Source organism: Pan paniscus, chromosome 8, assembly GCF_029289425.2.
Source record: "Pan paniscus chromosome 8, NHGRI_mPanPan1-v2.0_pri, whole genome shotgun sequence".
Lineage (NCBI taxonomy): Eukaryota > Metazoa > Chordata > Mammalia > Primates > Hominidae > Pan > Pan paniscus.
The window spans coordinates 98,966,120-98,992,306 of record NC_073257.2 but is presented as its reverse complement, the minus strand read 5'-3'; the positions used below and the strand labels follow the sequence as shown (position 1 = coordinate 98,992,306).

General features: G+C 41.1%; 2 protein-coding genes across 4 annotated transcripts in view; one reads left to right on the top strand and one right to left on the bottom strand.

Moving 5' to 3' along the window:
- The window catches only part of LOC100972234 (ribosome biogenesis protein BMS1 homolog), a 29,423-nt gene extending 4,751 nt beyond the window's left edge, over positions 1-24,672 (bottom strand). The window contains 4 exon segments of the mRNA XM_055093099.2: positions 2,884-2,964; positions 5,321-5,543; positions 13,751-13,838; positions 24,597-24,672. Coding sequence (XP_054949074.1) covers positions 2,884-2,964; positions 5,321-5,399 — 160 coding nt within the window. The 5' untranslated portion in view covers positions 5,400-5,543; positions 13,751-13,838; positions 24,597-24,672.
- A 1,129-nt stretch (positions 24,673-25,801) lies between these two features.
- MMRN2 (multimerin 2) overlaps positions 25,802-26,187 on the top strand; it is a 35,951-nt gene continuing 35,565 nt past the window's right edge. The window contains exon 1 of one of the 3 annotated variants that reach the window (XM_055093093.2): positions 25,802-25,937. The gene's annotated coding sequence lies outside the window, so the exon portion shown is untranslated. The remainder of the gene's footprint in view (positions 25,938-26,187) is intronic. The other 2 variants (XM_063607780.1, XM_055093092.2) reach the window with 2 other exon arrangements.

Here is a 26,187-nt window from a genome sequence, read left to right as displayed (position 1 = left end):
TTGCTGGGAAGTATGTGGTGTACACCTCTATCTTATATGGTAATTTGTATAACTCAATAGCTCAGAATTTTATTTTAAATAGCTACCAGTTTAGAATTAAGTCAAAAAACAGTAAGATTATGATGAATGGTACTCTATAAGAAAATATAAGCAGATAAGACCAATTTTTATAATTTAAGACACTTCAAAGATGCAAAATAATTTCAGAATTGATTCCTGGAAACTTCTAGGTTTAATATTAAAGACATTTCTGTTCCTATCTTTCCATAGATAACTAAAAATAACAAAAAATGGAAACAGAAATGCCCACCTTTGATTAAACTAGGAAACATCCATAATCCGAAACCACAGAATATATGGTCAGCTTATAAGAAAGCACAGGTGCCACTGCGGACCAAGGCAGCAAGCAGAGCTTTCCAGCAACACTGGACCAGCTCAAAGAACAGGTAGAATGTCCTCACACCACATCTGATGCCACAGAGTGCCAATGGACAAGCAGCTGGTTGTAGGGTCAGGAAGAACAGGGAGCAAACAGTCCCTCAGCTGCCAATCTTTGTCATCTAAGCCAGTGTTACTCCCATAATCCACACACACACACATACACACCCAAATCCACATATTGTCTGTGCTTTTGCTGTACTCAGGAGGCTTTGACAACCCAGAGCAGAGCAATCAACATAAGCTAGGCTAAATAAATTATGGTGCGTCCACAGAATGGAATATTATATTAAAAAGAAGGAGGCAGAGCTACAGTACTTACTGATTATATACCTTCAAGATATATTACACGAAAAAAGCAAAGCATAGAACAGTGTGTAAAATAAGCTATCATTTGTGTTTTTAAACGGTGGCATGTGGGTTTATATGTATCTAGGAGGATACTGCTCTGCAGGGATCTGAGAGACCAGTGGTTAGAGCAAGGAATAAGAAAACGCACATCGTGTGTATCCTGCATTAGCTAGAGTGCTTTACTAAAAATGTGTGTGCTCCTTTTGAAAATCTTAAAAAGATTTACATAGGCATCTCTGTCAATGATGGTTAAGAGGCTGGGAAGGGGAGCAGGGAGGGAGGGACAAAGAGGGAAAGGTTAACAGGTACAAAAATACAGTTAGAATAAATTCTAGTGTCCAACAGCACACTAGGGTGACTATAATTTATTATATAATTCAGAATAACTAAAAGAATGAAATTGAAATGTTCCTAAAACAAGGAAATGATCAATGTTTGAAGTGATGGATATCCTAATTATCCTGATTTGATGATCACACATTTTATGCTTCTATCAAAATACCACATGTACCCCATAAATATGTATAACTATTATGTATCCATAATAATTAAAAATAAAAAAGTAAAGGCATCTCTTAACATGTATGTCTTTAAAATTAGAAACTTGCTACACTTTAAATAAGAGAAACAAATGACTTCTACGAACTATTTCAAGTACACAAGATTTATACACAACTTTATATTAATAATAACACTTATTTTTAGTAATAGCATTATAGATTCAAAATTTGAGGTTATTTAGTTTTCTGACATTACAATGGCACAACTTTAAAATCTGTATTACTTTTCACTTTATATTTTACGGGTCTTCCTGGGCCAAAGTATAAAAACTGTAGCTCTAGAAAAAACTAGATAAAAGACCAGGCGCGGTGGCTCAGGCCTGTAATCCCAGCACATTGGGAGGCTGAGGCAGGCGGATCACCTGAGGTCAGGAGTTCAAGACCAGCCTGGCCAACATGGTGAAACCCCGTCTCCAATAAAAATAAAACAAAACGAAAAATATATAAAAATGAAAAAAATAAGGTATCTGTCACCCCACACTTCCTAATCAATAAGGCTTATTTTTTTGCTTTTTTTTTTTTTTTTTTTGATGGAGTTTTGCTCTTGTTGCCCAGGCTGGAGTGCAATAGCGGAATCTCGGCTCACCACAATCTCTGCCTCCCAGGTTCAAGCAATTCTCCTGCCTCAGCCTCCTAAGTAGCTGGGATTACAGGCATGCGCCACCTCGCCTGGCTAATTTTGTATTTTTAGTAGAGACAGGGTTTCTCCATGTTGGTCAGGCTGGTCTCGAACTCCTGACCTCAGGTGATCCGCCACTTCAGTCTGCCAAAGTGCTGGGATTACAGCTGTGAGCCACAGTGCCCGGACTTTCTTTTTTTTTTTTGCCAATTTGTATTTTATTTATGCTAATTTAAAAAATAGTTAATAGAATATCAGAAATAGTGAACATTATCATTTCCATAAATGCAAGAGTGTATACATTTTCCACACACTGAGTACTAGCTAGATTTTCTATGATAAACTCTGACCACTTCTTCAGGCAATTCATGTACTTACTTCAGCATTATCATTAATGATGAAGGTTCTAGAACCATCATGAACAAGGGTCCCATCTTCACACAAGTTACTTAACTGCTGGGAGGCTCTATTTCATCTTATGTAAACTACAGATAATACCTACTCACCTCAAGGGTGTATCAAGGGTTTATGTAAGCTAAGTTTGTAGAAAGTAGTTAGCACAGTGCCAGGAAGGGTCCAAGAAGAAATGGTACTTACTATGAAATATTTGTACGTATATATGTATGCATGTTAATGAGCTCTTATTAGCTGTGTTCATTAAAGGTTTTCTCTATCCTGTGATTTGCTTTTAGATTTTGGAATACATTTCATTGTGCACATTCCATTTGTATTATTAATATAACAATATTTATTACTATTATTATTATCATCATCAATTCAATCACATCTACTGTATCCCTGATGATGACCATGATTCCTTTAATAATCATAAAACTCTCTTCCCTTCATCACGGGGTAAATAACCTATCACAATGCTGTAAGTCTCCATCAGCACCCCAGGCTGCCCCTGCTGACTTACCAGATCTGCTACTTCAGCCAGATAGATCATGTTAATGTCACACCCACATTCAATAATGGTGAGTCGGAGCTTTTTACCTGTAAGTGAAAAAGATAAAAATTTTACTTTAAAAAGACCCTGAAAAAACTCTAAGCATCAACTTTAACTTTCATTTTTTAACTGCATCCAGTAAAACACCATATACGTTTACAGGAGTGTACCAGAAGTTCATTTTTATAGGCAAAAACTGTTAAAATAAAATAAATTCCACCCTGTTTTTCTTGCTGTGTTCTAAATTTAAATAATATCAAAAGTCTACCCAGATGAATACAAGTGCAAAAACAGGGAAAATTCTGACTGGACAGGCTCCATGATAACCATGATCCTGCTATTCAGCTGCAGGCCAATGTCTTCGCCTCTATCAAAACTTCCCATATTCCCACTATAGCTAAAAACATCCTCAAACATTATGCAACAGAATATTCATAACAATAATTATTTCTAAATTAAGGTAAAAAGAAAACAGTCAAGAAAATATGGGCTGGGCACAGTGGCTCATGCCTGTAGTCCCAGCACCTTGGGAGGCCAAGGCAGACGGATCCCTTGAGCCTAGGAGTTTTGAGACCACCCTGTGCTACATGGGGAAACCCCATCTCTACAGAAAAAAAAAAAAGAAAGAAAAAAAAAGAAAAATTAGCCAGGTATGGTGGCATACATTACTCAGGAGGCTAAAGTAGGAGGATTGCTTAAGCCTGGGAAGTTGAGGCTGCAGTGAACTGTAATCACGCCACTGCATTCCAGCCTGTGCCACAGAATAAGACCCTGTCTCAAAAAAAGGAAAAGAAAATATGGATGCTCCAAAGATAAAGAAAAGCCTCAATCCAACTATATTATTGCAATAACAAGAGGTTTCAGAGTGTACATTGCCATTCTATCACTGGAAGTTTGTTTCATCTTCCCTCAAACTTGGAAAGGTCGCCATCTCCCAAAGCAGACAAATTCTCACAGGAAAAAGAGAAAACGCGCACTTCCACCAGCATGTGGCTTCATAAGGGCAAGCATGTGCACCTGGCACATAGGAGGTACGTGCTATTTGTTAAATGATATGTTCACAGTGACCAGGCCTGCTACGCCCTTCCAAGCAACATGCTTGGCAAAGCCATACAGCAGTCAGGATAAGATATGTATCACATCCTTATCTCTGGGAATTTACCCTTTTCTGAAGTTATAGCTAACTTAGTAAAAGTATAAGAGAGTTAACATGATATGACAAAATTTAACATGTTCCACTCAAGAAAACAGAAAACACATGCATCTCCCTCAGATGACAACAGCCAGGCCAACTCTGCGTCTGTGGTGGTATCTCCTATCTGACACGATCATCACAGGGCCTCTGATCTCGGTCAACTTCTGCCGGGTGAAGTTCCCAATGAGGCATTATATCAAAGTGCTCTTTCCAACTTTTGGAGGCCCTGTCACCACTATCACTATTGGTGGCGGCTCTAGTGGAGTTTGATCAACCACTGGAATATGATGCTTTTTTGTCTTCAAATCCTGAGTCCTATTCATTAAAAAAAAAAAGTAAACTCATTTTCAAAATAGAGTAAAAGGTATCAACCTTATAAGGAGACTTTTTTTAGTTTACTTATAGATATGAGTACTTTAGTATATTTTATAGAGAGTACAACAGACAATATAAAAATATAATTAACCTGTCAATTATTAATTTGTTAACTACTGGCCCCCATCCAAATAACTGCTGTTCAATAAAGATGTAGCAAGATGACTTCAATAGTATAAAGAGTTGAAAATTAAACACTCCTTAAATCTGACTGTTTTATGAGTGATTTTAATAGTTTTTTTAAAAACAAAAGGTAACTACCGAGGCAGTGCATCATAACAGATAAGATCAGAGGCTCTGGAGTTAAATTTGGCTCTCCTACTTACTGGTTATATGATTGGAGGTAACTTGTTTTCTTGACCTCAGTTTTCTTATCCATAAAATGAAGGCAAGAATGATTCCTACTCTGGTAAGGCTGCTGGAAGTATTTAGTTGAATAATGTTTAAAGTACACTGCTAGGCATATCACAAGGACTCACTAAAGCTATGTTAGCATTACAAATTGTAATTTTTGTATTTTATATTACAACTTTGTAAAACATATCTGGAGGGAAAAAGCACACTTATCACCATAGAAACAGTTTAAAGTTTAGGAAGAAACAAATTCTATAAATTCTTGTATCTTGGGCAAGAAACACCAACCAGTGTGCAGATGCTGGAGGCAAGACAGCTTCTATGGGAAGTCTTCTCATGTTTTAGTAAAAGCCACACATCATGCATCTCCATGTCCTTTGGAGTGTGACTAAACTTGTGAATCCAAATGTCACCTGTGAGATGCTCCTACTATTTAAAAAGAATCAATGGAAGAAGCATCAGACTGCAGCTATACATACCTGTGAAAGGATCAAGCCATCCCCACAGCAGACTGAATTGCAAAAGCTTTGGGATTTCTCTTCCGGGCATCTTCTTCATCCCCTAGCTGGAGATCCTGCAGATGCTGCTTCTTTTTCTTTTCAGCTTTGGGCCCACTGTTTTTCTTCTGTAAAATTTCTTTCTGTGTTTCTTTTGGTCCTTAGTCTCCACAGTGGCTATTTACCAATAACAAGTAACTCTAACCTACAAGGAAGAAGGTTGGGGTAAGAAGGTGGGAGAAGCATTTTACAATCCAGCCAATACCCAAGGAAAAACAGTATATTTCATATATTTCATTATGAAGAGATGATGTATATGTTGATTCTTTGAGATTTTCTGCATAGACAATCATGCCATCTGTGAGCAAAGACAGTTTTATTTGTTCCTTTCTCATCTATATTTTTCCTTTCTTACCTTTTATTTTATTTTCTTATCACATTTGCTAGAACTTCCAGTATATTAAATAGGAGTGGTGAGGGTGACATTCTTGCCTTGTTTTAAATCTTAGGGGAAAGGCGTCTAGCTTCTCACCATGAAGTATTATGTTAGCTGCAGGGTTGCTGTTGTAGCTATTCTTTATCAAGTTAAGGAAATTCCCCTCTATTCCAAGTTTGCTGAGAGTTTTCATCATGAATGGGTGTTGGATATCACATACTTTTTCTTTATTTATTGATATGACCATGTGATTTTTCTTCTTTGATATGATGGATTACATTTATTGATTTTCAAATGTTGAACTAGCTTCACATACCTGGAATAAATCTCTCTTGTGATTTATAATTCTTTTTATACAATATTTCATTCAATTTGCCTATATATACACGTGTATATATATATACGTACTATATATATACACGTGTATATATATATACACGTGTATATATATATACACACGTATATATACACACGTATATATATACACACATATATATACATATATATACATATATATACGTATACACATATATATATGTGTGTGTGTATATATATATATTTTTTGAGATGGAGTCTTGCTCTGTCACCCAGGCTAGAGTGCAGTGGTGTGATCTTGGCTCGCTGCGACCTCTGCCTCCCGGGTTCAAGTGATTCTCCTGCCTCAGCCTCTCAAGTAGCTGGGATTACAGACACCCGCCACTGCACTTGGCTAATTTTTGTATTTTTAGTAGAGACAGGGTTTCACCATCTTGGCCAGGCTGGTCTTGAACTCCTGACCTCAGGTGATCCATCCGCCTCAGCCTCCCAAAGTGCTGGGATTACAGGCATGAGCCACCACACCCAGCTATCAATTTGCCAATATTTTGTTGAGAATTTTGCTTCTCTGTTTATAAGAGATATTAGTCTATGGTTTTCCTTTCTTGTAATGTTTTTATCTTCTTTTGGTATTAGGGTTATGCTAGCCTTATAGAATGCATTAGAGAGTGTTCCTTCTACTTTTATGTTCTGAAAGAGATTGCAGAAAGTTGGTTCCATCTCTTCCTTAAATGATGAAATTCACCAGTGAAACCATCTGGGCCAAGTGCTTTCTGTTTTGGAAGATTATCAGTTTTTGATTTATTTAATAGGTACAGGTTTACTTAGATTACCTCCTTCTGTTTCTGTTCTCCTAACAGAACCCTGTGAAACCTGAAGAAATTACAGCACAAGGTACCTGTAAGGCACATGAGGTAACTGTGAGGTACAGGGAAGGTGGAAGACTGGGCAGTCAATGCAAAGGCAAGGGTAGGAAAATGCTTTTGAAAATAACATGAGATGATACAGAAACTTCACTATGAAGGACAGAAGATCAAGCTGACAGTCCATTTGAGGAGCACTCCATCTTTAAGAACCCTCCCTCATCCTATGCAGCCAGACAACGAAACCTTCCACTAGCAGAAACAAATGGAAGGTTTATCTTTTAGAGAAATTAAACCACAGTAGCCCTGAGCCCAGGGACACTGGGCTCACAGGCACACATACGGATAGGCTACAGTATACTCCCCAAACAGGGTTTTAAAGTGAGTTCTACATACACTGACAGGCACAATTATCAAGCCTCTGCTTCCATTCAGCTTCCATAACAGTTGCAGTCAAATGTGTGGCCCTTAGCAGAAAACTAAGTCATTTTCATGAGAAGAAAGCTGACCAGCTCACCAAAAAGACTCACGAAAACCTAAAAGAAATAGAGAAATTCCTAGATACACACAACCTACCAAGATTGAAACACGAAAAGCTTCAAAACCTGAACCGACCAATAACAAATAACGGGATCAAAGCCTTAATAAAAAGTACCAACAAAGAAAATCCTAAAAACAATAGCTTCACTGCTGTATTTTACCGAATATTTACAGAAGAACTTATACCAATCCGACTCAAACTATTCCAAAAAATAGAGGAGGGAGGAGTATTTCGATGGCTGATACTTAAACCAAAGACACATTAACAAAGAAAACTACAGGTCAATATCCCTAAGGAAAACTGATGCAAAAATCCTCAAGAAAATTTACAAGCAAAACAAATTCCACAACATATTAAAAAATTATTCATAATGACCAAGTGGAATTTATCCCAGGAATAGAAGGATGGTTCAACATATGCAAATCAGGGTGATCATATCAACAGAATGAAGGACAAAAATTATATAATCATGTCAACTGATGCTGTAAAAGCATTTGATAAAATTCAACATTTTATTGTGAAAATGCTTAAAAAACAGGGTATAGAAGAAACACACCTCAACACAATAAAACCCATATAAGACACACTCATTAAGTAGTATCTTACTGAATGGGAAAAAAAATGAAAGCCTTTCCTCTAAGATCTAGAACAAGAGATGCCCACTTTCACCACTGTTAATTCAGTATTAATTGAGCTTTTTCTGGAAGTACTGGAAGTCGTAGCTAGAGCAATCAGACAAAAGAAGGAAATAAAACGCATCCAAATTGGAAATAAATCAAATTATAATTATTTGCAGACAGTCTCTTATAATTAGAAACACCTAAAGACTCCAAAAAACTATTAGAACTGATAAACAAATTCAAGAAATTTGCAGGATACGTAATCAACATAAAAAAATCAGTATCGTTTTTATATGTGAACATCAAACATTTTGAAAAAAGCTAAGAAAGCAATCCCATTTACAATAGCTACAAATAAAATGAGGAATAAACTTAATCAAAGAAATGAATGATTGCTACAATGAAAAGTATAAAATACTGATGCAAGAAATTGAAGAGGGCACCAAAAATGGAAAGATATTCCACCTTCATGGACTGGAGGAATCAATATTGTTGAAATGTCAATATAACTCAAAGAAAGCTACAGGTTAAATGCAACCCCTATCAAAATATCAATGACATTCTTCACAAAAATAGAATAATTCTAAAATCTATATGGAACCACAAAAGGTCCAGAATAGCCAAAGCTATCCTGAGCATAGAGAAATAAACTGGAAGGATCAGATTACCTGACTTCAAATTATACCATAGACCTATAGTAACCCAAACGACATGCTACTGGCATAAAAACAGACACAGAGACCAATGAAACACAATAAAGAATCCAAAAGAAATCCATCCATCTACAGTGAGCTCATTTTCAATAAAGGTGCCAAGAACATAAATTGGAGAAAGGACAATCTCTTCTATAAATAGTGCTGCAAAAACAGGATATCCATATGCAGAGGAATGAAACAAGACTCCTATCTCTCATCATATATAAAAACCAAACCAAAACAAATTAAAGACTTAAATCTGAGACCTCAAACTATGAAACTACTACAAGAAAACATTGGGGAAATTCTCCAGGACATTAAACTGGGAAAAGATTTCTTAAGCAATACCCTACAAGCACAGACAACCAAAGCAAAAGTGGACAAACGGGATCCCATTAAGTTAAAAAGCTTCCTGCACAGCAGAAGAAACAATCAACAAAGAGAAAATCCACAAAATGGGGAAACATATTTGCAAACTATCCATTTGATAAGGGATTAATAACCAGAATACATAAAAAGCTCAAACAACTGTATAGAGAAAAATCTAATAATCTGATTTTAAAATGGGCAAAAGATCTTAATAGACGTTTCTCAAAAGAAAAAATACAAAAGGCTAACAGACTTAGGAAAAGGTGATCAACATCACTGATTATCAGAGAAATGCAAATCAGAACTATGAGGAAATATCATCTCATCCCAGTTAAAATGGCTTTTATTCAAAAGACAGGCAATAACAAATGCTGGTGAGGATATGGAAAAAAAGCAAACCCTTGCATACTGTTGGTGGGAATGTAAATTAGTGCAACCACTATGGAGAACAATTTGGAGGTTCCTCAAAAAACTAAAAATAGAGCTACCATAGGATCCAGAAATCTCATTGTTAGATATATAAATGAAAAAGAAAATCAATATATCAAAGACATAGCTGCACTCCTATGTTTACTGCATTACTAATTCACAATATCCAAGATGTGGAAGCAACCTAAGTGTCCATCAACAGATGAATGAACAAAGAAAATGTGCATATATACAATGGAGTACTATTCAGCCATAACAGAGAATGAGATTCTGTCATTAGTGACAACACAGAACGGTGCTGGAGGATATTAAGTTAAATAAGCCAGCCACAGAAAGATAAACTTTGCACATTCACACTCATTTTGGGGAGCTAAACATTAAAACAAACTCACAAAGATAGAGTAGAATGGTTGTTACTTGAGGCTGGGAAATGTAGTTGGTGGGGGGAAATGAGGATAGTAAATAGGTACAAAATATAGTTACAATAAATAAGATCTACTAATTGGTAGCATAACAGGGTAACTATAGTCAGCAATAGTTTTTTGTACATTTTAAAATAACTGCATATAACTGAATTGTTTATAATACAGAGAAATGATAAATGTTTGAGATAATGGATATCCCATTTACCTTGATGTGATTATTATGCATTATATGTTTGTATCAAAATATCTCATGTCCCCCATAAATATGTATACCTACTATGTACCCGTAAAAACTAAAAAGAACTATAAACACTGATGTCTGGGGATCCCCTAATACAATAGCGGGTTCTGGCTGATTATCCCACAGGGAAGCCACTCGGCAGCCACACAGTTCCCCATACACACACACCGCTAGTAATCAGCTTTGTTATTGTATAAACCTTAAACTATGTGCAGACAATATCACAAGTCATAAGGGAAATGGAAAGCAAGACCACAATGAGGTACAACTTCACACCCATTAAAATGGCTATTATAATGCAAACAAACAAAAGATGGAACATAACAAGTGTTGACAAGGATATGGAGAAAATGAAACCTTTGTGCATTACTAATAGTAGTGTAAAGTGGTGGTCTGCTCTAGAGAGCAGCATGGTGGTTCCTCAAAAAGTTGAACACAGAATTATGGTATGACCCAGTAATTCCATTTTGAGGTATATAGCCCCAAGAATTAAATGCAGGGACCCAAAAAGATATTTGTATAGCAATGTTCACAGCAGCGTTACTCACAGTAGCTGGAAGGTGGAAGCAACACCATGCCCACCGGTAGATGAATAGATAAACAAATGTGATATATGCACGCAATGGAATATTATTAGAATATTATTTCTTTTTAAAGGAAGGAGATTCTGACGCATTCCACAATGTGGATGAACAATGAAACCTTGAATACCTTATGCTACGGGAAATAAGCCAAACACAAAAAGACAATTCTGTATGATTCCACTTATCTGAGGTACCTAAGATAGGCAAAGTCATAGAGGCAGAAAGTAGAATGGTGGTTAACAGGGACTGGAAGACGACTGGAGTTAGGAATTACTGTTTAACAGGTACAGAGCTTCACATGAAAAAGTTGTAGAATGGAATGGTGGAAATCATTGCAAAACATTATGAATACAGTTAAAGCAACTGAATTGTACACTTAAGATAGTTAATATGATACATTTTATGTTACATGTATTTTGCCCAATGAAAAAATAAAAATATATAAGCACACAGCAAATGATCACCAGGCCTTTGAAGAAAGCCTATAAAATAAAATTAAGAAACCAAAACACCAGGCGGCAATGGCGAGAATCGAAGAGGTGGGCAGAGAAAACAGAATGCAAGGGCAAGGTCAAGAGAACACTTTTGACAACTGAAAAGTGAGAGCATATGAAAATGTCGCCAGAGGCCGGGCGCGGTGGCTCACGCTTGTAATCCCAGCACTTTGGGAGGCCAAGGCGGGCGGATCACGAGGTCAGGAGATCGAGACCATCCTGGCTAACATGGTGAAACCCCGTCTCTACTAAAAATACAAAAAAATTAGCCGGGCGTGATGGCGGGCGCCTGTAGTCCCAGCTACTCGGGAGGCTAAGGCAGGAGAATGGCGTGAACCCTAGAGGCGGAGCTTGCAGTGAGCCGAGATTGCGCCACTGCACTCCCGCCTGGGCCACAGAGCGAGACTTCGTCTCAAAGAAAAAAAAAAAAAGAAAAAAAGAAAATGTCGCCAGAAAGATAGAAAATCAAGGTGAATTAGATACCAGAAAATTAAACACAAAATACAAAAAATGAGAGAGGAAGATGACAAAAATTAGATCAACTCAAGAGGTTCAATATCTAACAAGAGACTCAGAAGAAACAGGGAAGCAGGAGGGGAAGAAAATTATTATAGAAACAACAGAAAGACATTCCCAAGAATTAACAAGAAAAACAGACATGTACCACTACGGGTTCATTAAATGCACAAATTAAAAAAAAAAAAAAGCCTACCCCATAATTGCAACAGTATATGCTAAGGATATGCAGAAAATTTTAAATGCTTCTACAGGGGGTAAAGCCAGAGTAGGGCAGGATGGGGGAGAGACAGGTCACACACATAAACATATTATTTTGAAATCTAAAAAGAGATTTTTTTAAAAGTAAAAATTGTTGAAGTTGGCTGCATCTGGAGAGTAAGTAGGAAGTACTGAATCAAGAGCAGTCTGTTTTTTGTGAAGTCTTATACTACCATTGGACTTCTAAAACCATGTTTCTTTAAATTTTATCCTGGTTCTTTTTCAAAGTAATGTATACACAACTTGTATTTACATGTAAAAATATGCAGGTGAGAAATGCTAATATAAAATTATTCCAAAGCCTTTTCTAAAGTGTCAAGAAGTGCTAGGATTTACTTAGCAGAAATCACCTGAGGATGAATTCCTTGTCAATTCTGGGAAGTGACTGCCAGAGAAAGAGAAAACAGAGTGGTCACAAAACTGTGATCAAAAGACAGTCTGACACATGAAAAAATGCTCATCATCACTGGCCATCAGAGAAATGCAAATCAAAACCACAATGAGATACCATCTCACACCAGTTAGAATGGCAATCATTAAAGTCAGGAAACAGCACGTGCTGGAGAGGATGTGGAGAAATAGGAACACTCTTACACTGTTGGTGGGACTGTAAACTAGTTCAATCATTGTGGAAGACAGTGTGGCAATTCCTCAAGGATCTAGAACTGGAAATACCATTTGACCCAGCCATCCTACTACTGGGTATATATCCAAAGGATTATAAATCATGCTGCTATAAAGACACATGCACACGTATGTTTACTGCGGCACTATTCACAATAGCAAAGACTTGGAACCAACCCAGATGTCCATCAATGATAGACTGGATTAAAAAAATGTGGCACATATACACCATGGAATACTATGCAGCCATAAAAAAGGATGAGTTCATGTCCTTTGTAGGGACATGGATGAAGCTGGAAACCATCATTCTGAGCAAACTATCGCAAGGAGAGAAAAACCAAACACCTCATGTTCTCACTCATAGTTGGGAACTGAACAAAGAACACTTGGACACAGGATGGAGAACACCAGGGCCTGTCGTGGGGTGGGTGAGGGGGAGGGATAGCATTAGGAGATATACCTAATGTAAACGATGAGTTAATGGGTGCAGCACACCAACATGGCACATGTATACATATGTAACAAACCTGCACATTGTATACATGTAACCTACAACTTAAAGTATAATAAATAAATAAATACAGTTAATGAGTTAGATCTATGATACCAAATTAAATTCTTGACCTTAGTATTACAAATATTTTATGACAGTTTTAAGAAAGCTTAGAAAAATCTGCTAGCATATATTAAAAAAAAAGTCAGATCAAAACATACACTAAGAAATTAATAATTGCTAGATAGAAAACACAAATGTGCAGATTCCCTGGGATTTCTCATTAGGTTAATATTTGCAAAAGTAAATCATGTTTTAACTGTTCAGTTTCCTTTGGGACCCATTTAGTTTTAAAAACATTCAATATGAACGAAATACCTAAATCTATTATAAATATTCTATCAAAACATCAGAAAGTCAAGATAATTTGACTCAATAGCTAAAAATAAACTCATTTTGTAGAAAGAATGCAAGTAAAATGTTCAATAAGTGATAAATACACTTACCACAGGTTATTTGAACAATGCTATACTTCTTGTAGTTCATGGCAGTCTATGTAAGAGTCCTAGTCTTATCAGAAAACAGGTATTTTACCTAAATAAAATAAACAAAAATGTAGTAGTCTGTTGTTTTTGACTCCATCTTGACTTGGATTAAGAAGGCGTATTCTGAAATAGCACAGAAAAACATGTGTATCTCCTGGATCACTATCACTATCACAATTAAGATGCATCTGAAAACAGCATGGGTCTGCTACAGATTATGTCACTTTCCAAGATGCAAAGTTTTACAGACTTAATACACAAAGCTCTCAACTCACAAAGATGAAAAGATAACTGACTGAGTAGGTCAACAAGCAAACCATCTCAACAAGATTAAATGAATGCAAAACAGATGCACTCCAAATGCAAATGTGATGCGCAGATTATGTTACCTCTGGCCATACGTGCTAAAGAAGAGGGAGAGAACTCAATGCCCCAGAACAAGAAAGAAGTCCAGGCCAGGTTCTGGGCATTAACTAGTCATGTGGACTCTGAACACTCACCTCATCCTTCATGGCCTCAATTTCCACATCTATGAAATAAAGGGTCTGGCCAAGAGACACATAACAGCCTTCTACATGTAACTGGAGAAATTGTGTCATGGATAGGTGACGGAGGGTAATTAATGGAATTGCCTCTAGAGGGCAAATACTTAACAGAATTGCCTCCAATTTCTCCATGGCTTTCTAAAGAGGGGTCAAGACTTGCTGGATGCCAGATGTCTTCCAGGGATCCCAGAGAATTGGTCTAGGGAGGCAGTGCTTTACTGTATTATAGAAGAGGAATTAATCACACTAATTGCTTACTCTGTACTTTTGCTTAATGATACAATATAAACAAATACAATGAGAATTAATTTTAAAGCAATCAAAAGGCCTTCAAGTTATCAATGCTCCTGAAGATTCAAACATTACGTCCATATATAGAATTATTACACTAGGGGCAATTAACGATTTGATTTATAGATGTTTTATATAGGTTTGACATGCAACAAATCTAGGGGTATAAAAATCAGTAAAATCTGCCTTCTAATAAACAGTGATTTCTGCCTTTTCTTAAAAAATAGTTATTGTATCAAAATAGTAAAAAATGAACATTTTAAAATAAAAAATGGCTGGGCATGGTGGCTCATGCCTGTAATCCCAGCACTTTGGGAGGCCAAGGCAGGCGGATCATGAGGTCAGCAGCTTGAGACCAGCCTGGCTAATATGGTGAAACACCATCTCTACTAAAAATACAAAAATTAGCCGGGTGTGGTGGCGGATGCCTGCAGTCTCAGCTACTCGGGAGGCTGAGGCAAAAGAATCGCTTGAACCCAGGAGGCAGAGGTTGCAGTGAGCCGAGATGGCACCACTGCACTCCAGCCTGGGCGACAGAGCGAGACTCTGTCTCAAAAAAAAACATAAATAAATAAAAATAAAAAATAAAAAATTATCAAGATTGTCATTCTGCCTACTGAATTTTAACTTATCCTTAGAGTTCAAAAAAAAAAAAACTTCTTTCTCATGCAAACTTTCCCCATATCCCTAATTAGGATGAAGTATTGAAGCATCCTGGGTGATTCCTGAACACTTTGAATCCTTCAATTATTCAGGTCCAGTTTAATGGCACCTGATAACAATTACACACTGAGAACTGCGCTAAACTTGACAAAGGCGACCAAAGATCTTATACAGGGGCACACCTGTACCCTCACGTCGGCTCCAAAGTCTCCAGAGGGAAATGGACAGGACATGATGAATCAGCTCTCTTTTTACTGTATTATGCTTGGAAAGATTGTTATGGAAACATAGAAGACAGATAAATCAACCTTGCCTGGAAAACTGGAAAAAGGTTCAAACCGGAGGCAAATTTAGATCAGTATGTACCAAGAACTCACTGATTCTTACAGGAGTAGGATATTACCAGACAGACAAGTGAAATGACAAAGCCATTCTAGAAATAGAGAAGGTAAGCAAAAGAACCGAGAAGTGGAAGTTGAAGGCCAGCTCGGGGTGCTATGTGACCAGAGCCTAGTCAGCAGTGGGAAGATTTGTACTCTATGCTAAGAACGTTCTCTGTAATGACAATCCACCCTGTTGCACTAAGAATTTAAGAGCATTTATATGCATATATACAATTCAAGGAAAGATAAAGAGAAAAATTTGCTATCAACTCTGTGTAAATTCGGAAAATGGTATCAAAGGAAGAGCTTCACCTACATTTCTGTGTCTAGAAAGTTTTATTTTATTTAAAAATGTAGTCTACAAACTTGAGCCTCAATTTTTGGCAATAAACTCAAAAAGATACATAAACCACCACAGAATTCACTTTGTCCTTGCAGGAAAGAAAAAAGAAGAAAACAAACCTCCACACGAGAGGAAGTCTAAAGAATTCCCCAAACCTCCATGATTTTGCAGGAGACAAGATAAGGGTAATCACCTGCAGCACCTGGACCCATCTAGATAAAATAAATTTACTGAGGCTCCAGAGGAAGGTCTTCAGGACTCAGACCTTAGTTATAGATTAGAAGTTAATCAAAGGAAAGACGTTTAATTGATTCACAGTTCCACATGGCTGGGGAGGCCTCAGGAAACTTACAATCATGGTGGAAGGGGAAGCAAACACGTCCTTCACATGGCAGCAGGAGAGAGAAGTGCAGAATGAAGAGGGAAAAGGCCCCCTATAAAACCATCAGATCTCAGGAGAACTCACTCACTATCACGAGAACAGCATGTGGGAACCACTCCCATGATGTAATCACGTCCCACAGGTCCCTCCCCCAACACATGGGGATTACAATTCAAAATGACATTTGAGTGCGGACACAGAGCCAGACCATATTACAGAGCCAGAAGAGCTGAGTAGTGGGCGCTTAGTAAATGTTCATTAAACCAAATCCCTGCACAAGGATGGCTTCATAAAGGTGCCACCTGTGCAGTGGCAAAAGCCCCACACTCAGAGGGGACCTGAACTTGGTTTAATGCTCTGTTTTCACTGCCTTGAAATTCTTAACAATTTTTGAATGACAGACTCCACATTTTCAGTTCGCATTGGGTCCTGCAAATTATATACCTGGTCCTGCCCTTGAAACAAAGATATGGTTTGTTCATGTGGGGCTCCCTCAACCCCTCCCTGCTTGTCTCACTCCAAGATGCCCTAAGTGTAGGGGAACACAGAGCTAGGAGAAGGCGGTATCTGATGATGATCTTGGAGGTCCCACCTGATCATGGCTGGCGATGCATGTGTGTGGGTGGGAGAATTTGGCTGCTCTCTCCTGGCAGCCTCCATCCCATGCACAAAGCCTGCACTTTGCCTGTCTTTCTCCCTATGTCCCCCTACCTGACTCTCAGACCAGGAGTGTGGATTGGGGGGCCACTGGGCCCAGTGCTCCTGGTCCCAGCTGTAGTTCCCTGTTGATTGGGGTGATTTGGCTCCTCTGACTACTCCTACCCCATCCCCACTAGGACAACAGGAATTGGTGAAGGGGACAGGGCAGGAGGCTTAATTAGCAGCCAGGGCTAGGAAGCAGGCAGTGGGGTAAAGATCAGGCTGACTTTTCCTGCTACAGATCTGCTCTCTGCTCATGGACTGGCTTAGACTGTGGCTTGGCTATTTTAGGAATATTCTTAACCCTTCCTGAGTTACTGCCGTCATCAGACTTCTCTCCCAGGGCACAGAGCAGCAGACTGTTCCCCTCCCTGTCCCCTCCTCCCCAGTCCCTGTGTTCCTCCCTGGCAGCTGAGAAGGTCAGAGTTTTCTCAGGGGTGGGGCAAGTTGACTTCTGCCAAGGAAAACTCCCGGGTCCCTGAGCCCCCTTCTTTGTCCTGCCCTGTGCCTTCTTCTTCACTTCATCATAGCTCTGGACTTAGCAAAGTGGCAGAATGGGCATGACCTCAGCCCTTCTTCTCATCTTATAAAATTGGAACCTCCCAGCCTGACCAACATGGTGAAATCCCATCTCTACTAAAAATAACAAAAATTAGCCTGGCATGGTGGTGTGCGCCTGTAATCCCAGCTACCCAGGAGACTGAGGCAGGAGAATTGCTTGAACCCGGGAGGCAGAGGTTGCACTAAGCCAAGATAGCGCCATTGCACTCTAGCCTAGGTGACAGAGCGAGACTCTGTGTCAAAAACTAAACAAACAAACAAAAAATTGGAACCTCTCATCTGAGGGAAAACAGCTGACCTGCATCCCAAAAGTAAGATGGGAAGATGCAGTCCTGGCTTCCAACCTCTGACAGAGGAGCCCCTGCCTGCCTGGCTTTGATGCCCTATTAGAGGCAAGTTTCCAGAAGCGTGTCCCATACAGCGGCCAGAGCCCCTCAATGTCCTGGGGGTCCCTCTGCCTGGTTTTTCCTCCACTCCTGTGGAGATGGGGTTTCACCATATTGCCCAAGCTGGTCTTCAATTCTTGAGCTCAAGTGATCCGCCCACTTCAGGCTTCCCAAAGTGCTGGGATTATAGGCATGAGTCACTGTGCCCAGCTATATTTCTGCATTAGTACAAAAATTAAAAATCCTGAGTTTATATTGATACCTCAGATTCCAATACAACACCACATGGGGTGCTGGAAGAGGGTTCCCTGTTTTTTATTTTAATTTCTTTCTCCAGTAGTGACAAACCCAGTTCTTATTATTTATGATACACTTACTTATGCATTCAATTCTACTATATAAAGTCGTCTCAGAATTGCTTACCCACAATCCTATGAGAAAGCATACATTTACTGACTAGATTACAGAATGTATGGAGAGTGTTTGCTGCATTTAACCCTACAGAATCCAGTCAACATACTGATTTTCAAGGTTACTTGGATTTTTTCTTTTGAGTGTGGTTATTTTCATTTGTAGTAGAGTTAGGTTCACTTTTTAGTGTTTGTATTCCATTTTGGGTACTTCCCTCCCCTACATTCTGGTTGGTTTTAATTGCTTTGTCTATATTTTGAGTATATGAACATTACTATGGTTCTGAGAACCACAAAAAAAGATATATTCAGATAAGTGTCACTCTCTTCTTATCCCTGTTAGCCTGTTCCCATTCGCTCCCTCTTTCCACCCCTTTGCCACCTGCCCCCTATAGGTAACCAATCCCCCAATCCCTTTATTTCCTAGTTTATCCTTCTTGAACTTTTTTTTTTTTAAGGCAGAGTCTTGCTCTGTCACCTAGGCTGCAGTGCAGTGACACAATCTTGACTCACTGCAACCTCTCCCTCCTAGGTTCAAGCAATTCTCATGCCTCAGCCTCCTGAGTAGCTGGGATTATAGGCATGTGCCACCACACCTGGCTTATTTTTGTATTTTTAGTAGAGACAGTATTTTGTTATGTTGGCCAGGCTGGTCTGAAACTCCTGGCCTCAAGTGACCCGCCTACCTCAGCAAGTGCTAGGATTACAGGCATTAGCCACTGTGACTGGCCTTCCTGCACTTTCTACAAATAAACAGAGACATTGTATTTTCTTTAATCCTTTTTTTTTTTCTTTGGAGATGGATTCTCACTCTGTCACCCAGGCTGGAGTGCAGTGGCACGGTCTCAGCTCACTGCAACCTCCGCCTCCTGGGTTCAAGCGATTCTCCTGCCTCAGCCTCCCGAGTAGCTGGGACAACAGGCATGTGCCATCACGCCCGGCTAATTTTTGTATTTTTAGTAGAGATGGAGTTTCACCATGTTGACCAGGCTGGTCTCCAACTCCTGACTTCGTGATCTGCCTGCCTCGGCCTCCGAAAGTGCTGGGATTACAGGCATAAGCCGCTGTGCCCGGCCCATCCTCTCTTTCTTACAGAAAGGACAGCATACCATAGATATATACTTCTGCCCTTCCCTTTTTTCTAGTTAAGAGTAAAAACATACTATTTTTAAACATGGAAAAAGAATAGTCAACATTCCAACATGAATTTTAGGAAGAAAAGAAGACACTTAATAAACAACAGCTGTTATGAAGGAAGACTGTAAAGCAGTTGCCAGAACTCTGAGAGGAGATGGCCAGACAGCAAGAGCAGGCAGAAGAGAAATATATCTCAGAAATGAATAGAAGAGAAAAGACTAAACAAACCATGGCAGATAAGAAGCACAAGAAGGTAGATACCACCGTAGATGCCTATAGAACAGAAATGGAAAAAGTAAAGAAAAAAAGGAATGAAAAAGATACACAGTATTTGGGAGACAACAGTAGATATGGAAAGTAGGAAGAAAAGAACTTCATACTCACACTTGGAATTCCCAAAGAAGAAAGCTGAGCAATGGAACAGAGCAAATATTTTAAAATACAATTATGCAGGAGCTGGGCACAGTGGTGCATGCCTATAGTCCTAGCTACTCCAGAGGTTGAGGCAGGAGGATCACTTGAGCCCAGGAGTTCGAGGCCATAGTGTGCTATGTTCACACCTGTGAACAGCCACTGCACTCCTGCCTGGGCAACACAGGGAGACCTCATCTCTTAAAAAAAAAAAAAAGACAAAAGATAACAAGTGTTGGTGAGAATGTGGAGAAAAGGGAACCCTTGTACACTATTAGTGGGAATGCAAATTGATATAGCCATTATGAAAAACACCATGGAAAGCCAGGCGTGGTGGCTCACATCTGTAATCTCAGCATTTTGGGAGGCCGAGACGGGCAGATCACGAGGTCAGGAGTTCAAGACCAGTCTGGCCAACATAGTGAAACCCCATCTCTACTAAAAAAAAAAAAAAAATTAGCCGGGTGTGGTGGTGTGTGCCTGTCATCCCGGCTACTCGGGAGGCTGAGGCAGGAGAATTGCGTGAACCCAGGAGGCAGAGGTTGCAGCGGGCTGAGATCGTGCCATTGCACTCCAGCCTGGGCAACAGTGCGAGACCCGGTCTAAAAAAAGAAAGAAGGAAAGAAAGAAAGAAAAACACTATGGGGATTCCTCAAAAAATTAAATATAGAGCTAACTTATGATCCAACAATCTGTCTTCTGGGTATATATGTATATGTATACATACACCACACATACACAGGTACATATACACACACACACACATATATATACACACACACACATATATATACACACACATATATATACACACACACATATATACACACACACACACACATACATATATACTTTTTTTTTTTTTTGAGATAGGATCTCACTCTGCCACTCAGGCTGGAGTGCAGTAGCACAATCATGGCTCACTGCAGCCTTCAACTCCTGGGCTCAAGGGATCCTCCCACTTCAGCCTTCTTAAGTAGCTGGGACTACAGGCGTGCACCACCACACCTGGATACTTTTCCTATTTTTTGTAGAGATGGGGTATCACTGTCACCCAGTCTGATCTAAAACTCCTGAGCTCAAGCTATCCTCCCACCTCAGCCTCCCAAAGTGCTGGGATTACAGGCTTGAGCTACCACGCCCAGCCTTGAATTAGTATTCAAAGGGCAAACTGCACACCAGGCAACAGTGAACCAGAACCATAATCATTGAGACAAACTCTAGAAAAATTATTGTACTTTAAACTTAAAGAAAGAAAACAAGCCAGAAATATCATGTTGCTTATTAGAAATTCCTGCAGGAGTCTGGACACAGTGGCTCACACCCGTAATCCCAGTGCTGTGGGGAGGCTGAGGTGGGAGGATCACTTGAGCCCAGGAGTTTGACATCAGCCTGGACAACATAGTGAGACTCCACCTCTACAAAAAAAAATTTGTTTTAATTAGCTAAGCATGGTGGCACACACCTGTAATCCCAGCTACTTGGGAGGCTGAGGTAGGAGGATTGCTTAAGGCCAGGAGTTTGAGACTGCAGGGAGCCATGATCAGGCCACTGCACTCCAATCTGGGTGACAGAGCCAGACCCTCCCTGTCTCTACAAAAAAAAATTCCAGTAGGGAGCTGGTGCAGCGGCTCACACCTGTAATCCCAGCCCTTTGTTAGGCCAAGGTGGGAGGACTGCTTGAGGCCAAGAGTTTGAGACTAGCCTGGGCAACATAGTGAGACCCCCATCTCAAAATAAATAATAAATTAAAATTAAAAATAAAAAAAGAAATTTCAGTGTGCATCAGACATGTAGGGCCTGCTCAACCTTCTGTGCCAGAAGGCAGTTGCAGCCACACCTAGAAGACACTGAAGCTGAAGAGGGAGCCACAAACCTCAAACCCAGCCAGGGATAAAGTCTAAAGGCTACAGACTAACAATACCAACCAAACATTTAAAAATCAGAATACTGTTCACATAAGCCCTTCTTTTTATAAAATTTTTATTTTAACTTTTTTACCATTTTAAAAATAGAAAATGTCATACACAAAAATAGAATATAATGGGCCGGGCATGGTGGCTCCCAACTGTAATCCCAGCACTTCAGGAGGCTGAGGTGGGAGGATCACCTGAGGTCAGGAGCTCGAGACCAGTCTGGCCAACATGGTGAAACCCTGTCTGTACTAAAAATACAAAAATTAGCCAGGCATGGTGGCACATGCCTGCAATCCCAGCTACAGGCATGAGCTGAGACAGGAGGCTGAGACAGGAGAATCGCCTGAACCCAGGAGACAGAGGCTGCAGTGAGCCGACATCGTGCCAGTGCACTCCAGCCTGGGCAACAGAGGAAGACTCTGTCTCAAAAAAAATAAATAAATAAATAAATAAATAAATAAATATATATAAAATGAACTCTCATGGACCCATTATCCAGCTATAGAAATTATTAACTCAGATATCAGATGTCTTATCTCTGTAAACATTTATCATCTTTAACTATTTCATTCTTGAGAAGACTCTGGGCTGGGTGCGGTGGCTCACACCTGTACTTCCAGCACTTTGGGAGGCCAAGGCTGATGGATCACCTAAGATCAGGTATTTGAGACCAGCCTGGCCAAAATGGTGAAACCCCATCTCTACTAAAAATACAAAAATTAGCCAGGCGTGGTGGCAGGCACCTGTAATCCCAGCTATTCCGGAAGCTGAGGCAGAAGAACTGCTTGAACCCGGGAGGTGGAGGTTGCAGTGAGCGGACACTGCGCCACTGCACTCCTGCCTGGGTAACAGGAGTGATACTCTGTCTCAAAAAAAAAAAAAAAAAAAGAGAGAGAGAGAAGACTCTGCAGGACTAATTCTAACCAACCAAGAGATAGCAGAAAATATTCAGCAGAAGGAATGGCAAACAGCTTTTAATATCTTCAATTGCAGATCCAACACAAAAACAAAGGTGTGGTTCAGGGCTGAGGAATGGAATGCAACTCTACGTGTTTTCATAATGTAGAAATGGGACAAGTAACATTTTTTAAAAAGGCGGTGGAGGGAGAGAAGGGGAGAGGAGGTGAAAGTGGAAGAATCTGCACCCTGCCTCATGTGTAGTCTGATGGGGGTCAAAGCTGAGAACTCCAGCGGTAGACGTTTGGGAGATTACATACAAAGAAGCTAATTCTACGGACTGAAAATGGGGATGAAGAAGAAGAGGGAGGAAGGAACGCCATCCAGAGAAAATGGTTTAAGGGAACACCTCCACCTAAAAATGCAGTCATTTGTAAGTGGAACCACAATGTAATGTTAGTGACTGTGTGTTTGGCTAGATGGGGAACTGGAATTTGGAGAATTAGGAATTATGTGTGGCATTGCTAATGGAAGAATTGATCTCTGGAGGACTGACTGACACCCAGTAGGTGTAGTGTGGCCACAATCCTTCCTCCTCAGCCAGTCTGGGCTGTACTTGCTCCATGAACCTGGTGGAGACAGGCCTGGGCAGTATAAGCTCCCAAGGGCTCCTCTGGTGAAGGTGTCCTCACAGGGTTAACAAGCATTCTACACAGAAATATAGTTATAATTAAGCATTAACAGTTATAATTAAGCATTAACAGTTATAATTAAGCATTAATGAGGCTGTGCTTTGACTAAATTCCTTCTATAGAACTTCCCGTGGCACTGTATACTGACCATCTGCATCCCCACTGTTCCCACAGTTCGGCTTTCTGATGTTAGAATCATAGGCTTTTGTTTAGGAATTCCTTAAAACGTTTTTTTCGTTTGTTTTTTCAGTTTTTTTTTTTTCCGAGACACAGTCTCACTCTGTCGCCCAGGCTGGAGTGCAGCGGCACCATCTTGGCTCAGCAACCTCCACCTCCCAGGTTCAAGCAATTCTCCTGCCTCAGCCTCCCAAGTAACTGGGATTACAGGCGCACGCCACCAAACCCGACTAATTTTTGTATTTTTAGTAGAGACAGGGTTTCACTATGTGGCCAGGCTGGTCTCGAACTCCTAACGTCAGATGATCCGCCCACCTTGGCCTTCAGAGTACTGGGAAAACAGGAATGAGCCACCGCATCCAGCCTAAAATGTTTTTCAGATTCCAAATTCCAGTGAAACAAGTGACCCCAACCAGTTTGAACAGCCCAAAAGAACATAATCAGCATGAGAATACAGTTTTTTCATCTCCCTGGCCCCATGACTTCACTCTGCACTCTTCAACAAATCAACAATCTCCACACTTTGGCCTGCTCTAAAACTCTTAAGAACCCTAACCCCAAACTTCTCGGAGAGAGATTTGAGGTTTTCTCCCATCTTGTCTGGCAGCCCTGCGATTAAACCTCTTTCTTCTGCTGCAACTCGGTGTTTCGGGTGTATGGACTTGCCCTGCCATCAGGCAAGGGACCTACTACAGAGACACTGGCTCTGTGCCCTCTGTGTCCCAGACATGGTTCAAAAGGCAAGTCCCACCTGGCCCTGCCCTCCAGGGCTCCTAGTGTCAGGGGAGCAGAGGCACACAGGAACAGGCAATTGCACAGCGCCACGGGAGCACCAGCTCCATGGGGCTGGGGCAATGTGGAAGGGGCTGCATTGCAGAGATGGTTCCATGGTAAACCTGAAAATGAGAACTCACTGTCATCCATCAGAACAAAAGGATGGTCCTCCATGCAATCATTTAGCCAGTGCTGCCTGAGCACCGCGGAAGACACAGAGCATGCACTAAAAAGGGACTGGTTACAGCCCCATGAACCACCACTATGGAGAAGCACACATGAAGGCTCATTGTGACTCTAAAAAGGAGGTACAGGGGGTGTGAGAATGTGTCACCAGGGGCCTGATGCATTGTGTGTGTGTGTGTGTGTGTGTGTGTGTCGGCACACCCAAGGCCGCTGAGACCTGACGTTTGGAAGAGCAATAGGCAAGGGTGATTTATGGAGAGTATGCCAGGCAGAAAATGCGGCAGGTGTGAAGATACCGAGGCAGCAGGAGCATGATGGGAAGGTCAAGGTGGCTGAGGTGGAAGGGAGGGGGTGTTGTGGGAACAGGCTGGAGGTCTGGGAGGCTCTGCCCTCATCAGCAGGTGGGCTTTTCCTTAGACTTGCTCCTCCTGTGGTTGCAAGTGGCTGGTTCTAGGGTTCCTTTCCAGCCACAAGGTGTCCAGAGGAAGATGAAGGGCGTTTTTTTTTGTTTTTGTTTTTGTTTCTGAGACAGGGTCTCACTCTGTTGCCCAGACTGAGTGCAGCGGTCCTCGACCTCCCGGTCTCAAGTCATTCTCCCGCCTCAGCCTCCCAAAGTGCTGGGATTACAGGCTGAGCCACCATGCCCCGCCTTCAAGACAAGAAAAGCCTTTTCTAGAAGACTCCTGGCCTCAGGCCTGACCTCTCTCCTTGGCCGCACCTGGGTCGCGCTTAAGGCGATCACTCACAAGGAGAACAAGTGAAAAGTCCCTTGGGATTCATCCCTGAGTCATAGGGGAATGATGCACACCAGAAGGATGCTGGGCTCTGCCAGTCCAGCCCCACCAGCCTCCTGGAGTGGCCCTGAGGCCGGCTCTCCAGACCCTAGGACCTGCTCCTGGAGGCGGGGGCTCCTGGAAGCGCCCCTGACACTGCTCCGGGTGTCTCTTCAAGGACTTTCCCACATTCTACAAAGAAACCTTTTGGGGACAGTCAGCAACATGTAACCGATAGTGGAACCAGGGCAGCCCTGCGTTAAGGGTGGTAGACACGTGCCCCGCGAGGGAGATCTCAGACTGGAGAAGGGAACGGCCTCCTAGGCAGACCTGTACTGCAGCATCTGGACTGGCAGCCAGGTTGGGGACTTCGTCCCCTGCTGGGAGGCCGGGGAAGGCAGGGAGCGCGCCTTGAGTCCGCTGACTAAATCGCCTCAGAACTGGGAAGCACCGCGTAGTCGGTACCTTTCAACAGAAACGCAGAGGCCACTGGCGCGCAGGAGGAGGCGATTGCAGGTGGAGGTAGTACCGGGGTAAAGACATGGAGCGGGTGGACAGGAACCGCTAGGGGCCCGCTGGGGCGTGAGGGGCGCGGGGAGGAAAGGGCCGCAGCAGCCCACGCCCCGCGCCAGGGCCAGGCCTCATCCGGCGCTCAACCAGTGCCACGTTGAGTCACCTACTGGCAAGGCATACACCGTACCGGGGCCACACGCGTGGACACGTGCCGGGGGGGGTGCTGGGAACACCAGTCCATCCGGAACCCACTAGACAA